The sequence below is a fragment of the Oncorhynchus masou genome, chromosome 19 (assembly GCF_036934945.1).
Source record: "Oncorhynchus masou masou isolate Uvic2021 chromosome 19, UVic_Omas_1.1, whole genome shotgun sequence".
Taxonomy (NCBI): domain Eukaryota; kingdom Metazoa; phylum Chordata; class Actinopteri; order Salmoniformes; family Salmonidae; genus Oncorhynchus; species Oncorhynchus masou.
Window position 1 is genome coordinate 20,946,112 of NC_088230.1, and position 16,223 is coordinate 20,962,334.

At 45.2% G+C, this 16,223-nt stretch overlaps 1 protein-coding gene across 3 annotated transcripts in view; it reads left to right on the forward strand.

Annotated features, from left to right (window-relative positions):
• LOC135505986 (cation-independent mannose-6-phosphate receptor-like) overlaps positions 1-13,269 on the forward strand; it is a 36,389-nt gene extending 23,120 nt beyond the window's left edge. For 2 of the 3 annotated variants that reach the window (XM_064925300.1, XM_064925302.1), the window contains 20 exons: positions 67-170; positions 301-431; positions 628-824; positions 991-1,117; positions 1,376-1,507; positions 2,352-2,620; positions 3,127-3,342; positions 4,064-4,213; positions 4,349-4,507; positions 4,665-4,869; positions 5,047-5,199; positions 5,310-5,544; positions 5,719-5,855; positions 6,042-6,159; positions 7,006-7,152; positions 9,552-9,736; positions 10,017-10,203; positions 10,472-10,633; positions 10,757-10,826; positions 10,997-13,269. In XM_064925300.1, the coding sequence (XP_064781372.1) occupies positions 67-170; positions 301-431; positions 628-824; positions 991-1,117; positions 1,376-1,507; positions 2,352-2,620; positions 3,127-3,342; positions 4,064-4,213; positions 4,349-4,507; positions 4,665-4,869; positions 5,047-5,199; positions 5,310-5,544; positions 5,719-5,855; positions 6,042-6,159; positions 7,006-7,152; positions 9,552-9,736; positions 10,017-10,203; positions 10,472-10,633; positions 10,757-10,826; positions 10,997-11,431 (3,519 nt within the window). In that variant the 3' untranslated portion in view covers positions 11,432-13,269. The remainder of the gene's footprint in view (positions 1-66; positions 171-300; positions 432-627; positions 825-990; positions 1,118-1,375; positions 1,508-2,351; positions 2,621-3,126; positions 3,343-4,063; positions 4,214-4,348; positions 4,508-4,664; positions 4,870-5,046; positions 5,200-5,309; positions 5,545-5,718; positions 5,856-6,041; positions 6,160-7,005; positions 7,153-9,551; positions 9,737-10,016; positions 10,204-10,471; positions 10,634-10,756; positions 10,827-10,996) is intronic. The other variant, XM_064925301.1, reaches the window with a different exon arrangement.
• The last annotated feature ends 2,954 nt before the right edge of the window (positions 13,270-16,223 follow it).

Sequence of the window (16,223 nt, forward strand, 5' to 3'; positions counted from 1 at the left end):
TCTCTGCTTGTCCCAATGTGTGCTTGGATGTGGTAGTTACTGTGGTTGTGTTGTTTCTGCCTATAGGGGGTGCCAGAATTTATCAAGGAGACTGCAGAGTGTACCTACCTCTTTACCTGGCGAACAGCTCTCGCCTGTATCCCCGTGAAAACTACCAGCTGCTCATACCAGTATGCATAGTCATATTTTATTATATTCTGGGAGCCCTCTTCCAACCACAACCATCTTTCTCCCAGACAATGACTGATTTCCCCTTTTGTCTCCTATCTTTCTGACTACTTTTTATTCTTCCTCTCACAGAGATTCTAATGGAAACTCGTACGACCTCTCCTCTCTGGCCCTGAACTCCAGAAACTGGGTGGTGGAACCCAGCACTGGGAAGCAGGAGCGCTACTACATCAATGTTTGCAAGTCTCTGGTGCAACAGGGGGGTAAGTGCCTATCCTCAACACCAGCATCCTTTAAGTGAAGGACACTGGTGGCGCCTATATCCTTATTTATTTCCCCATTTGTGTGAACAAATATCAACATTCTCATAAAGTCTTCATTCACAGTTTGAATGTGGTGCAATTATGCTCACCTTCTGAACCATGGGAAACATATTTCTTTCCTCTCTGCGTGTTGTAGGCTCCTGGAAGTGTCCGTCCAACGCAGCGTCCTGTCTGAAGAGTGGGGAGCATTATGTGAGTCTGGGAGAGGCCGAGTCGGCCCCACAGTGGGACCAGAACATCCTTGTACTCAAATACACCAACGGAGAGATGTGTTCCGGTGGACAAAGGAATAAGAGCACCATCATACGCTTCAAATGTGACCCGGACAAAGTGGTAAGGGATTATAGAGCATGGCGTTTGCAACGCCAGGGTTGTGGGTTCGATTCTCACGGGGGACCAGTATGAAAATGAATGCACTTACTACTGTAAGTCCCTCTGGATAAGAGTGTCTGCTAAATGACTCAAATGTAACTGAGTAGACGGACTGTTTCTGCCCCAGGACTCAAGACCAACCCTGATCATGGCCATAGAGGACTGTGTCTATACCTTTGTGTGGTTCACAGCAGCCGCCTGCCCCCTCAACAGCAGCCAGCATGGCGACTGCAGAGTCACCAATCCTGTCACCGGTGAGTGCCATTCCCACGCACAGCCACTGAACTGAAAGACCGCTGCCTGTACTGGACCAAATAAAAAAATCTGAGAAAGTATTTGCAGTTAGTATGATTATCAGTGAAAAATACCATCATTCTCATAGAATATCCGTGCAGTAGTTAAGCACACGACTGCAAAGAGTTACTGAGAAACTCCTCCATGTGCTATAGTTAAAAAAAAAAATAATAATTGGACACGTGTATGTATGTACTGTGTTGCCCTCCTGAACCCAGGCCACCTCTTTGACCTGAATGGACTAAGCCAGGAGGGAGGCTACACTGTGTATGACAACCTGGACCCTAGGAAGATGTTCCGGCTCAACGTGTGTGAGGAAGTGGCCAACGCAGGTTGTGGACCAGACACAGGTAAGACCATATTCTATCTCACAAGCTCTGGGTTGGCTGGGAAAGCTCTAATACTGGTTAAAGCCACATCCCCTCAGGAATCAATCAACAGGCCTGCCATCCAGCAGTGATCAGCTTACTGAGCCATGGACCAGACCGGGGTCCCAAGACAACTGTGTAGAAATTAAGCAGACTCTTCTAGACAATGTTGGTTTGTTCAATGGTTTAGACTTAGGACTGTGAGGCTGGTTCTCCAGTATGTTACCTTCCTGGATGAAGAGAACTCGATGTTCAAAGACATTCAAGCATTTATATGAGACGTTTTGTAATGAAAAAAGCTAACAAAAAATGTGGCGCAGCGGTTTAAGGCACTGCATCACGTGCTTTAGACCCGGACATCACTACAGACCCGGGTTCGATCCCGGGCTGTATCGGGAGTCCCATAGGGCGCAGAGCACAATTGGCCCAGCGTCGCCTGGGTTAGGGGGGGGTTTGGCCAGGGGGGGGTTGGCTGGGGGGGTTCATGGCGCTCTAGCGACTCTGGCGGTGCGACTGCAGGTTGACCTCGGTCGTCAGTTGAACGGTGTTTCCTCCTCTGGCTCCCGGGTTAAGGGTGTTAAGAAGCGCGGTTTGGCGGGTTATGTTTAAGAGGACGTATTACTCGACCTTCGCCTCCCGAGCCTGTCGGAGTTGCAGTGATGAGACAAGATCGAAAGTAGGGCGAAAAAGGGGGTGAAATACAAAATAAACATATTAAAAAAAACTGAATCCTGAATTTCTAGAAATGGAGTGCTTAGACTTGAGATTGATCAACGTAAACAGTCTGCTCAGTTGCTTATGGTAATGTAGTTGTTTGTGCATGAAGGTGCAGGTGTGTGTATCAAGGAGACCAAGAGTGCTCTGAGTGGCGGGCGGGCCAGCAGGAAGCTGTCATACCTGGACCAAGTGGTGGAACTGGCCTATGAGGGCGGGGCTGTGTGTGCAGCCAACCCCGCCATCACACACAAAAGCATCATCAGCTTTGTATGCAAGGCCCACGCAGAGGCCAGCACGGGGCCAGTACTGGTGTACTCAGACAAGAACACGTGCACACACTTCTTCTCCTGGCACACGCCCCTGGTGTGCGAACAGCAGGTAATTACAAGTGTTTTTTTCCTAATTCCAAAACAACCCGTAGCCTCATACTGAGTATAACTGAAAAGTTTAGATAGACGTAAGTAATATGTCAACTTGCATTACCGAGCCCCTGATTGATAGGTGGAATTCCTTCAATAGTGCTTACCAGTCATGCCATACATATCTGGCAACCAGTGAGCTCTTGATGTAAATTCATTTCAAACAAGTCAATGTACTGGTCATCTATTGTTACTGATGTTAACTGACTGTCTGTGTTGAATAACCAAACTACATGCATGTGTTGCTTTACACAGGTGACTGAAAGATTTTCTTAATACATAACGTTTAGTCTGCTGAATTACCTCGACTGACATCCTATTGAGGTGTTCAGATATCAACCAACAGCTGTCAAATTTCTATTCACATTTGGTGTACTGTATTGGGTGTATTATATCTAATAGGCCATTTAATATGTAAACATCTGTGCTAGCCGCCATCATCTCTCTGTCATGATGTTTCCGTAGGTGAAGTGTTCAGTCCTGAACGGCTCTACCCTCATCGACCTGACTCCTCTGATCCACGTGACGGGCTACTACATGGCCACAGACGAGGACCTGGTGGACAAGGACCAGTCCCCCGACTTCTACATCAACATCTGCCAGCCCCTCAACCCCATCCCTGGGGTCACCTGTCCCCCAGGGGCCGCTGTCTGCATGGACCCTGACGATGGGCCCCCTGTCGTGAGTCACACGCAGAGAAACGCATGTGCACCACAACACACAGACACAGACACACACACACAGAAGAAATGAAGACTCTTTAATAGTATTCCCTCTGTGTTTATGTTAAAGGAATTTGATTCCTATTTATTCATCAACCAATGAAATGAAAACACTGCCCATTTCTAAGAATTTGTAAGATACTTATTTGCATAAAATGGACAGAGACCAGTCTCAAAATCAATCAATAGCTTTTATTCTCGGGAGTACTGATTTTAGTACAATTTACGTCAGGTTATATACTAAAAATGACGCCATAGGTTTTATTCTGTCCTTCCTCCATTCCGATACAATGGCAGTATAGTTCATAAGCCTTCCCACATTGTCCACCACCTGTTAAATAATCTACTACTAGCACAAGGCATCTCCTCTCCCTGTGTAGAGACAGGATGTCCTGTAAGGAACACAGCGTTCTAGCTGGTCTGACGATAACCTCATTAGTTTCTAACAAGGAACAGACAATCCTCGTTCTACTTCTTGATTAAAATTACACACATTACATTCATATTATGATTATAATAAGATACATACATCCATACAGTAACATAATAGTATTCTGTTTAGTCATAATTCTGATTGAAATGTATACATAATTTTAGTCATTATTCATAAAAATCCCTTAACAGTTTACAAACCAGCATGCTCAAGGAATTCTCTCTCTGTGTCTCTCTCCTGCTAACAGGACATTGGTCGAATCACTTCCACCCCGGAGTTCAACAGCATGACCAATGAGGTGTCAATCACATTCAACAGCACCACCACCTGCCCCTCTGACTCCACCCAGAACTACACTTCCACCATCCTGTTCACCTGCCAGAGAGGCCTAGAGCTGGTCAGTACCACACGTTTCACAGATGGAGTGTCTATATATTAGAGACCTTTTCTCACTGATGGTTCTTGTGTTGAAAGATGGCACAAATATAAGTAATGTCTTTGCAGAATGAAAGCCTCTTTCCTGTCCCCCCAGGGCTCGCCCCAGATGATCAGGAAGCAGGACTGTATGTATGTGTTTGAGTGGGCCACTCCACTGGTCTGTCCTGATGCCACTCAGACCAGTGTCTGTAACCTAACTGACTCACAGCTGCAGTTCACCTTTGACCTCTCACCCCTCTCTGGGGAGATCCAGGTGGGTTGACCTTACAGACGTGGCCTCTTACCTTCGATATACCTACTTCTATTATAGCTACTTAGCTATATTTCTTATTTATGCATTAACACACGGTTGTCCATTTATTAGGTGGACAGGGCTTTCTTTCTAAGTAGTTACTGTCTTTCTCTTCCAGGTGCCCGGCGTCGGTTCAGAGACCTATAAGATCAATGTGTGTGGGGCGGTGACGGACCCCAAATGTAAGAACAGTGCCGTGTGTGTGCAGTCGCCAGGCGGATCAGCATTCTCCTATGGCATCAGCCAGGCCATGACTATGGACTACAAACACGAGGAGCAGGCTGTCATCATGCAGTACGGAGGAGGAGACATCTGCCCAGCAGGTTAGACTGTTCTCAGTCAGTCCTGCCTCTGAGTGTATCACCAAGTCGCTAATGACATATATATATATATGGTGTTATTTAAGATGCGATCTATGATGTAGTGTTGTATCCCAAAGTGATACATTTGAGACAAATATAGTGCTGTTTTTTTATTGCTGTACATGTTTTCCTTTTCAGTGACTGAGAATGAGGAGGTGTGCGTGTTTCCCTTCAACTTCCTGAAGAAGTCGTACACAACGTGTACAACCGAGGGCAGGATGGATGGGAGACTCTGGTGTGCCACCACCAGCGACTTTAACAAGGACAGGAAATGGGGATTCTGCGCTAATGGTAATTACTGGTCAAAGCAATGCTTTTAGGCGATCTTGTTTAGTGTGGAACAGAGTTGGCTCTGGGCTTAACTGTGCTCAATACTGCTGTGTGTGTCGTCTCCCTCTCAGTTACAGGGAAGAGGCAGTCGTCCATCCTGTTCACCTGTGACCAGTCAGCCGGCCATGGCACCCCAGAGCTTCTCAGTGAGACAGGAGGCTGTGCTGCCACCTTCCAGTGGAGAACCATGACTGTATGCCCACCCAAGAAGATGGAGTGTAAGCTGGTGAACCAGCACCAAACTTACGACCTGCGCACCCTCTCCTCTCTCACAGAGCCCTGGAAGTTCAGCCACAACAAAATGGCGTATGTTTAGCTTTTCCCTACTCCTTCTCTGTATCTACCTCTCTCCCTCCTACTCCTCTCCCATTCTGTCTTTCTTTCCCTCTGTACAACTTGATGATGAGTGAAAATGCACAGTAGTGGCAAGCTGTTAGAAAAAAAACTATTTGAACTTTAGCTTGGCTGTGCTGTCTCCAGGTACTATATCAACCTGTGCCAGGGGATCCATGGGGGCTTGCCAGACTGCCCCGAGGGAGCCACGGTGTGCCGGAGGACCAGCGAGGGGAAGACCCAGACCCTGGGCCGTGTCTACACCCAGAAGATGGCCGTCTCTGGTGGGTCTTACAGCTCCCTCACACCCACACCTTAGCAGGACTGGAGGAAACTCTTTCAAAATTGGAATGTCATGTGTTACGTTTCACATTGTTCTTGGGCTTGTGTGTTTGTGTCCCAACCCACTAAAATAAGCTGTGATAGATGTATTGCCTCAAACTAGCCTGAACCAACCCTCCCTCTCCCAGATAAGAAGATCCTAGTGAGCTACACCATGGGAGACACTGTGTGTGGAAACGGCCTCAAGGCCAAGACAGTGGTCCAGCTGACCTGTGGTCCTAATATAGGCCGGCCCAAGCTGCTGAGGTGAGTGGGCTGTAAGCAGTTAGTTTGGGAGAGCCTCCTTGCCTGTAGCCTTGTCCCAGATCTGTTTGTGACATTTTTATTTGTATTTTTTTATTTCACCTTTATTTAACCAGGTAGGCTAGTTGAGAACAAGTTCTCATTTGCAACTGCGACCTGGTCAAGATAAAGCATAGCAGTGTGAACAGACAACACAGAGTTACACATGGAGTAAACAATTAACAAGTCAATAACACAGTAGAAAAAAAGGGAGTCTATATACATTGTGTGCAAAAGGCATGAGGAGGTAGGCGAATAATTACAATTTTGCAGATTAACACTGGAGTGATAAATGATCAGATGGTCATGTACAGGTAGAGATACTGGTGTGCAAAAGAGCAGAAAAGTAAATAAATAAAAACAGTATGGGGATGAGGTAGGTGAAAAAGGGTGGGCAATTTACCAATAGACTATGTACAGCTGCAGCGACATATAAGCAACTGCTATGGTTGTTGACTATACAGCACAAACAGATCTTGGACCTGGCCTTCTCTCCTACAGAGGAAAGCCAGCTGGCCTCCAGTCAGCAACTACTATGTGGACCTGTGGGCAAAACAAACTTTTTCAACTCAACAACACTAGGAAAAGTTACTGAATGATCAAGTTGAAGAGGCACTTTAACCTCCTTCGTAGTTGAAAATTGACCATTGAAAAGTACATTTAAAAGTCTTGAACGTCATGTTTATTTTTCTAGTTAAACTTTTCAATCGCTCAGTTTCATTTGTCGCTCTTTCAAGGATTCCTGGTAACGCTCACACAGCCACATACTGTACACACACTCTCTGACTAAATGTCTGTGTCTCTGCTTAGCGTGGATGAAGCCTTGTGTGAGTTTGTGCTGGGCTGGGAGACTCGTGCTGCATGCGCTGCTCAACAACGTGAGGTGGTGATGGTCAACGGAACCATCAATGTCCCCGATACAGGTGCCAACTTCAGCCTGGGGGCCCTCTACTACAGGTGACACCTCTCACCACCAACACAGTTCAATCAACCAACTTTATTGTCACAACAACTCAGGCCACCTCTCCATTCTAGTCCCGTGTAGCTCGGTTGGTGCAGCATGGTGCTTGCAACGCCAAGGTTGTAGGTTTGATTCCCATGGGGGACCAGTGTAGAAAAAACATCTGCAATCTTTTTTTGTAACGATCAAACAGCAAGAGTTAAACAATCAACCCTGACAATATTATATTGAAACCTGTTATGAGTCAAGTTCATGTGCTGAGCTGAAAACATGTATTATTTTTTACATTTAAAAAATAAATAAATTACATGTTATCTTCCAGATCATTGAGATCATAGGTCAAAGCATAGAATTAGGAATTAGAATACTAGAATGGAGATGAACCTTATGATGGTCCAAAGATCAGCCATGTTTGTCAGGGAGCTGGTGAACTGGTTTTGCCAGTGCTGTGATAAGATATTGTGTGAATAATTTATTTTCACAGTATGTGTATTAACTAGCTAGCTAGCCAGCCAACCTGTTTTAGAGGAATGATTCTGTAAATGTTTCAAATTTAACTCTCAATAAGCCAACATTCCATTCAAACAATGCAGTCAATTCCCAGCTATACACTGGCTCAAATCAGTTGATGATAAGAATTTGACAAGTTGTAAATGTAACAAATAATCATAATAGCACTCACGACTTTCTAAGAAAACAAAATCTGTGATATTTATGGTCTGTTTACATATATTCTAGAAACTAGTTATACAAAAATTGTGAATAAAACCTGTATTAACTACACTGCTCAAAAAAATAAAGGGAACACTTCTCAGTTCCTATGCTTCCTGGCTGATGTTTTGGTCACTTTTGAATGCTGGTGGTGCTTTCACTCTAGTGGTAGCATGAGACGGAGTCTACAACCCACACAAGTGGCTCAGGTAGTGCAGCTCATCCAGGATGGCACATCAATGCGAGATGTGGCAAGAAGGTTTGCTGTGTCTGTCAGCGTAGTGTCCAGAGCATAGAGGCGCTACCAGGAGAAAGGCCAGTACATCAGGAGACGTGGAAGAGGCCGAAGGAGGGCAACAACCCAGCAGCAGGACCGCTACCTCCGCCTTTGCAAGGAGGAGCACTGTCAGAGCCCTGCAAGATGACCTCCAGCAGGCCACAAATGTGCATGTGTCTGCTCAAACGGTCAGAAACAGACTCCATGAGTGTGGTGTGAGGGCCCGACGTCCACAGGTGGGGATTGTGCTTACAGCCCAACACCGTGCAGGACGTTTGGCATTTGCCAGAGAACTTTTCACAGATGAAAGCAGGTTCACACTGAGCACGTGACAGAGTCTGGAGACGCCGTGGAGAACGTTCTGCTGCCTGCAACATCCTCCAGCATGACTGGTTTGGTGGTGGGTCAGTCATGGTGTGGGGTGGCATTTCTTTGGGGGGTCGCACAGCACTCATGTGCTCGCCAGAGGTAGCCTGACTGCCATTAGGTACCGAGATGAGATCCTCAGACCCCTTGTGAGACCATATGCTGGTGCGGTTGGCCCTGGGTTCCTCCTAATGCAAGACAATGCTTGACCTCATGTGGCTGGAGTGTGTCAGCAGTTCCTGCAAGAGGAAGGCATTGATGCTATGGACTGGCCCGCCCATTCCCCAGACTTGAATCCAATTGAGCACATCTGGGACATCATGTCTCGCTCCATCCACCAACGCCACGTTGCACCACAGACTGTCCAGGAGTTGGTGGATGCTTTAGTCCAGGTCTGGGAGGAGATCCCTCTGGAGACCATCCGCCACCTTATCAGTAGCATGCCCAGGCGTTGTAGGGAGGTCATACAGGCACGTGGAGGCCACACACACTACTGAGCCCCATTTTGACTTGTTTTAAGGACATTACATCAAAGTTGGATTCATTCAGATCTAGGATGTTATTTTAGTGTTCTCTTTATTTTTTTGAGCAGTGTATATTTATAATTCCATTACACAATTTCTGATACATCACATGCCTTACTTTTATTTTCCTGCATAAGTAAAAGCAGGAAATGCATCACCTATGCCTCCACTGTCATTCATTCCAATTAGACTGGTTTTGGATATCTCCCTGACTAAGATGGCTGCCATTTTGGCCTCATTGTGGAACTTTGAGGGTTTATGACAACCCCTCAAGTAAGTTAATATGATCTCTATGGGTCAAAGCCTCTTATGTCATAAACGGTCAAATGTTGCTCTGGCCTCTTAACTGCCTGAATGCCTATTACAACACCAGTGGGCCTCTAATGCAATTGAACCTCTCTACAGTTGCAGCAGAGAACATAAACCAAATGTTTAGAAATGTAGTAGAGGGAAGATAAAATAAGCCTTTTATGAATGTACTCAGGCCAGGTTTTTTGTCCGTCTGTCCACTCTGTAGGCTCCACCAGGCCTCTGGGGACATTCGCTCCAATGGGGACAAGTACATCTATGACATTCAGCTGTCGGGCATCACCGACAGCTCCTTCTCCATGTGTCTCGGGGCCAACATCTGCCAGGTGAAGATCAACGGAGACTACAGTAGAAAGATCGGCTCCTCCAGCAAGGCCAAGTACTACATCAAAGGTAAGACGCAAGCAAGACACAGGTTTACTCCAAAGTGGTCTGGGCCTTTGGAGAATAGAGTATGGGTGGGTTTGGATTGTGGTGTTGAACATCCTCAGTGCCTCACCTTGCAAACATCCTCAGTGCCTCACCTTGTACTCATTAAAGATGAGACGGATGTCAAAATCACTCACAAGATACAGTAATTGGTAATAAAGTATTACTTACATTGACGTCAATGACTCAACGAGCTCACTCCATTAAGCTGCTTGTGATTGACGAATGGACTCTTTCTCCTCAGGTGGTAACCTGGACGTGCTGGTCCCATCAGAGTCTGTGTGTATGCGGGACAATTCCAATACGGTGTCGTCGGCCATCTTGTTCCAATGTAACCCCTCGGCCGGGGAGGGCATCCCAGAGTTTCTGTTGGAGACGGACGGATGCCAGTACCTCTTCATCTGGCACACCTCCACTGTCTGTGGCCTAGTGTGAGTGAACAACTCGACACACAGACATCAGGATAGTGTTCAGTTGTTTCAAAAAAGGAGACAATGCTTTGAAAAAGGAAGTACTACCTGAAGTTGGCCTATAAAAAGGCTTTTCAGCTTTAAAGCACATTCTTCCATTTGAGTCTATTGAAAGCGACCCAGAGCTGTTAATTCTATTACCAGTCCATACATTGAATTGGACTTTGAATTTGAATGAAAGATGCTGTATAAAGTAGAAGTGTGACATTTTGTCTGGTGTGCCGTACAGAACTGTGGATACCTCCGAGTCCAAGCAGATTGATGATGACGGAGGGGAGGACCATATGGCCTTGTCTGGGAGGAGCCAGGCTGTGGGAGCGGTCCTGAGTGTGCTATTGGTTGTGCTGACCATCTGTCTGCTGGTTCTGCTACTGCACAAACGAGAGAGGAGGTAGAGACATCTCGCTTAGGGGCTATAGATACCAATTTGTGAATACAGCTTCAGTGTGTTTTGGTCATATGGTACATGCATCCTATTTCTTTTCATCTTTTCCTAAATATTTTCTATTTCCAGGGAGCTGGTTATACAGAAAGTGATTGGATGTTGCAGGAGAGGAAACCCTGTTTCTTATAAATACTCCAAGGTATCCACACCAATAAACCCTATACTACAGTACAGATCAAACCAACCAGCTACAGTATATAGTCTCTTTAATTCTGCTTATATTTTAAAGTAATTGATTCCATGTCAATGATGGTGTGGTGAGTTCCCAATGCTGAATCTTCTCCCCTGTCTGTCTGTTTGTCCCTGCAGGTGACCATGGATGATGAGGGAGGGGAAGATGAAATGGAGTGGCTGATGGAGGAGATGGAGGCCCCAGCCATGTCCTCTCGCCTCGGAAAGGAGGGCCAGGAGAACGGCCACATCACCACCAAGCCCGTCAACGGCGACGCCCTGCGCTCCTTCTCCCTGGACGAGCAGGAGGACAGTGAGGATGAGGTCCTATCTGTCCCCGGGGTGCGTGTCCATGGTGGTCGGACCACTCTACGGCCCTCGAGCTCCAGGACCCGCACTTCAGGACCCCTCCGCAGCGCCCTGCTGGAGGAGGAGAGTGATGAGGACCTGGTGGGGCTCCTGGAGGACAGGGGGAGGAGGGGAAGGGCCAAGCCTCACCGTGACGACAGACCCCCCCACAGGAAACAACAAGAGCCCCAGGATGACAGCGATGAGGACCTGCTGAGAGTGTGAGGGACTCCCCATTCTCCCGTCCACCTGAACTAATATCTCTCTTTCTCTCTCTTTCTCTGAATGTCTCCGCACAACGACGACAACGCAAGAAAGCAGAAACCCTTAGAGGCGTTTTGTTTCTTTTGTAAAGGGAACGATGCAGAATGTCTGTTGGCTGTTTACAGTTTTAAAGAGCAGATTTTTTTGGGGGGCCTCTTGAAAAGAATGTTGATGCCTTCTTGATGAGTGTTTTCATCAATTGTTTTTTTGTACTGTTTGATTTTGATTTAATTGAATTTATGTACATAGGTAATGGAGTTCTATTTTGTCACTTGCATCTTCCTGAGAATTGCTTATTCAAGTTTTTTATTATTTAATTTTGTGGACTGATTTGCTCTGTAAAACTCTATACTGTCAACCTTGCCAGGATTGGACATGATTGGCCTCTGTGTGAATGGATTGTTGTGAAAATGCAAAATAAGTTATTGGGAAAACAGGGACTTGAAACTGTGTTGCTCTAACCATGACTTATTGGTACATGAGATTCTTAGGTTGTATTTTTTTTTAGTTAAGTTCCCTATGTCGTATTTATTCAACAACAGTATATCAAATCATCATGTGGTTTTGTACTTGCACTCCATATGTATCACAGGCACAGCTAGTTGCCGTATCTGTTAAATGCTATAAATTAACTCTGCTTCTAGATGTTGCCTTGTCAAAGTCATGACCTAAGTTTATTTGAAAATGGATGTTTTCTGTAGAGCTGAAACTCACTTTTTGCCAAATTGCATGTGCTATCCCTCATAAACGGAAGTCATGAAAGTTGTAGCTAGTGCCATTAAAGATGCAATGTATTTGTGAGCTTGAGATCCCCTTTTCGGTCTTACTCAGCCATATCTATCCCTTGTATTACCTTTCTGGGAAAATATGGATTACTTGAAAGTCATTTAGCATTTATCAGTTGGCACACACAAGTACACAAACACCAGTACACAAATCACATGTACACAGGCAATCACGTATTCCACTCTCATGTATCTGCAGTTGGGACAATGCCTCATATTAATGTCAGTGGTACAGAACAGTAATTAGAAAAAGCTTTTGAAGTGGAACTTGCCTCACTAACCAGTCTGGCTACAGGATTCTTGTTACCGTTGTCTCTCTTCAGACTTCAAATTGGAGAGTTTCTTTGTTATGCCAGTGTTTATCACCAGTGTTGAAGCTAATGTTCACACACTTAGCAAGCCGCTAGCCATAGTGACCTTATCCAAAAAATAAAGGTTCACCTTTCAGGGTATTTATTAAGGTTTGTAGCTGCACATGTTATTAATAGGAGAAAAGTTTTGGAAAAACAGCAGAAAAAAACTTCACAATGTTGTGCAAGGTTACAAAATATCTAATTTTGCATTTATGGCCAATATTTAAAACAGACATTACTGTAGAAGTCAGATGAAAAGAAAAAAAAACTAAGACTGCAAACCATTGCAAGGCATTGAGTTTGGTCCCTGAGAAAAAATGAGATGTCTTCAGGTACTTTGATATGGGGAAAGAGCACTTGCTATCTTTCTTCAGGAGCGATGGAAAGTAATCCTGCGTGGTAGTAATTTGAAGGAAATCGTATAATGTCTAGGTCTGCTGTAAGCACCAAAGCACGTCTGCTTGGTTCATCTGTGTGGGTATGAATCGTGGGATAAGGAGCTCCATTCTGATGAGTTGGTACTTTTGGAGGTGATTTGGTTCTTGTATGTTATTTTCTCAAACATGTTTCACTGCTTTTTGTCTGTTTTCATGTTTAAATTTTGATGTAAAAATGTTGCATTATTTGAATAAAAAAAAGAGCTCAGCTGTCCGTCACTGTTTCTATTAAAGAGTAACGTCATTTAGTCAAATCTCCTCAAACCTAGAAGTGCTAAGGTTCCTCTGAAAGGTCAACAGGTTGATGCATTTATTGAACAGAACCTCCGAAGTCTCAGTACTGTATGTTTCCCTAGTCATAAATCACTGAGGCTTCAAAAAGAAAAATATGAGGTAGACCGACATTTCTGTAAGATCAGTCATTCTTTCGACCGTGTTGACTTTCCACTAAACTTTTTAAAAAGTGACAAAAACACAGTTGAGATGTATTCTGTTTTTACAATACAGTAAATATTGACCGAAAGGAAATGGACATAGTGGCATGATTAAATAACATGTAATTGTGTGAGCAATGCATCTAGAACTAACCAAGATCAGGTAAAATCATGATAAATATTCATACAGTATACACTAATGTATACTGTAACAATGAACATTTTGTGGTTTGTGATGGACCATCAATGAATGTGCTATTGGATTTGACCTTTCATCAAACCAAACAGATTATTAAAGAATTCTGTAGCGTTCAATTGCAAGATCCCCATGACGTCTGAAGCCTGCTCTCGTGAACGTGTCTAAATGCATCGTCAGTCACTGATAGGTCGAAGGTCAACCTCTGTTGGACCTTTAATTGTTTTCACACCGTTGAAAATCCATGGTCAGGTCTTTCTGCAGTCACAAATGTCTTAGTGCCTGAAAACTGCAACCATGTACTTGTACACTTTTGATGACAACCTAGAGGAGGCGATCCCAGAAGTGAATCATTTTCCTGCTCTGCATTGTCTCCATGCCATGAGTCTACATAGGCATTATGTTCCAGGGGTTCACCCAAGAGCATTGGTGCCGGGACTCAGTGGTGAGTCAGATCCGGCAGAGCTGTGGCTGGAACCTGATGTATGCCAGAAAGATCACCGTCCCTCTGGTCAACACCTCAGGAGTGCTGGTCCACAGTCAGTGTGAGCAGTATGACCTGGACTGGAACAATACAGGTCTGACCTGTGACAACCCAGAGTCTGACCTCACCGACGCCCATCGCAGCAAAGCTCCCATGACCTCCTGCAAGGAAGGCTGGAAGTATGACTACGAAGGCAGGCAGTCCTTTGTGACTGAGGTGAGAACTTTATGAAATATTAATTAAATATATGTTCAATTTTAATTGAATGTCAGAACAAAGAACCGATTAAAATGTCAATGAATTTTTTTTTACCTTTATTTAACTAGTCAGGCAAGAACAAATTCTTATTTTCAATGACAGCCTAGGAACAGTGGGTTAACTGCCTGTTCAGGGGCAGAACGACAGATTTGTACCTTGTCAGCTCAGGGGTTTGAACTTGCAACCTTCCGGTTACTAGTCCAACACTAGGCTACCCTGCCACCCTGGTATTTATGAATTTCAGTTTGACCAGGGGGGGCACAGAAAACAACAATATAGAAATAAATAGCACCACATGGTTGCATCACACAACATTGACAATCGGCATAACAAGTTCAGTTTAAAGCTAAAATTCCAGACAGTGATAGTATTGTTTCTCTCCTACGGAACATGGATATATCACTGTGCTCCACTCTGTGTGACATCGGATGCATTGTGGCCACATTCATTCTCTACAGGCTGGCTGTCATCTGGCTGGAGCTGCCACTCATCATATTCGGTACCTAATTGCAATGTTAGAACATGATTATACACAAGCATTATTAACTTGTAACACATCAATGCTGTATGAAGATGGAATCTTACTGTACCAGTATCTGGATATCTTGAGTTTGAAACTACTCCCAGTTTAACCCACTAAAATCTAGCATAATTTGGTCAGATGCTTGATTAAGATGCTACCAATTACCAAAGACATTGATAGTCTATCCACAAGAGATTAGCTTGAAACTAATACTTTTGGCTGACCAATTTACTTTTGGCTGACCAATTGTACCCCATTTTCTCACCCAATTTCGTGGTATCCAATTGGTAGTTACAGCCTTGTCTCATCGCTGCAACTCCCGAAGGTCGAGAGCCATGCGTCCTCCGAAATACGACCCAACCAAGCCACACTGCTTCCTGACACAATGCCCGCTTAACCCGGAAGCCAGCCACACGAATGTCAAACACCGTACAACTGACATCCATGTGCACAGCCCACCATAGGACTCGCTAGAGCGCGATGGGACAAGGACATCCCTGCCGGCCAAACCCTCCCCTAACCCAGACGACACTGGGACACTGGTGCAGTTGCCGTACCAGGTGTTGATACAGCCCGACAGGATGCCCTCAATTGTGCATCTGTAAATGTTTGTCAAGGTTTTAGGTGACAAGCCAAAATTCTTCAGCCTCCTGAGGTTGAAGAGGTGCTGTTGCACCTTCTTCACCACACTGTTGATGTGGTTGGACCATTTCAGTTTATCTGTGATGTGTTCGCCGAGGAACTTAAAACTTTCCACCTTCTCCACTATTGTCCCTTCGATGTGGATAAGGGGGTGCTCCCTCTGCTGTTTCCTGAAGTCCACTATCATCTCCTTTGTTTTGTTGACGTTGAGTGAGAGGTTGTTTTCCTGACACCACACTCCGAGTGCCCTCAACTCCTCCCTGTAGGCTGTCTCATCGTTGTTGGTAATCAAGCCCACTACTGTTGTGTCTTCTGCAAACTTGATGATTGAGTTGGAGGCGTGCATGGCCACGCAGTCACGGGTGAAGAGGGAGTACAGGAGGGGACTGAGCATGTAGCCTTGTGGGGCCCCAGTGTTGAGGGTCAGCGAAGTGGAGATGTTGTTTCCTGCCTTCACCACCTGGGGGCGGCCCATCAGAAATTCCAGAACCCAATTGTACAAGGCGGGGTTGAGACCCAGGGCCTCCAGCTTAATGATGAGCTTGGATGGTATTATGGTGTTGAATGACGAGCTGCAGTCAATGAACGGCATACTTACATAGGTATTCCTCTTGTCCAGATGGGATAGGGCAGCGTGCAGT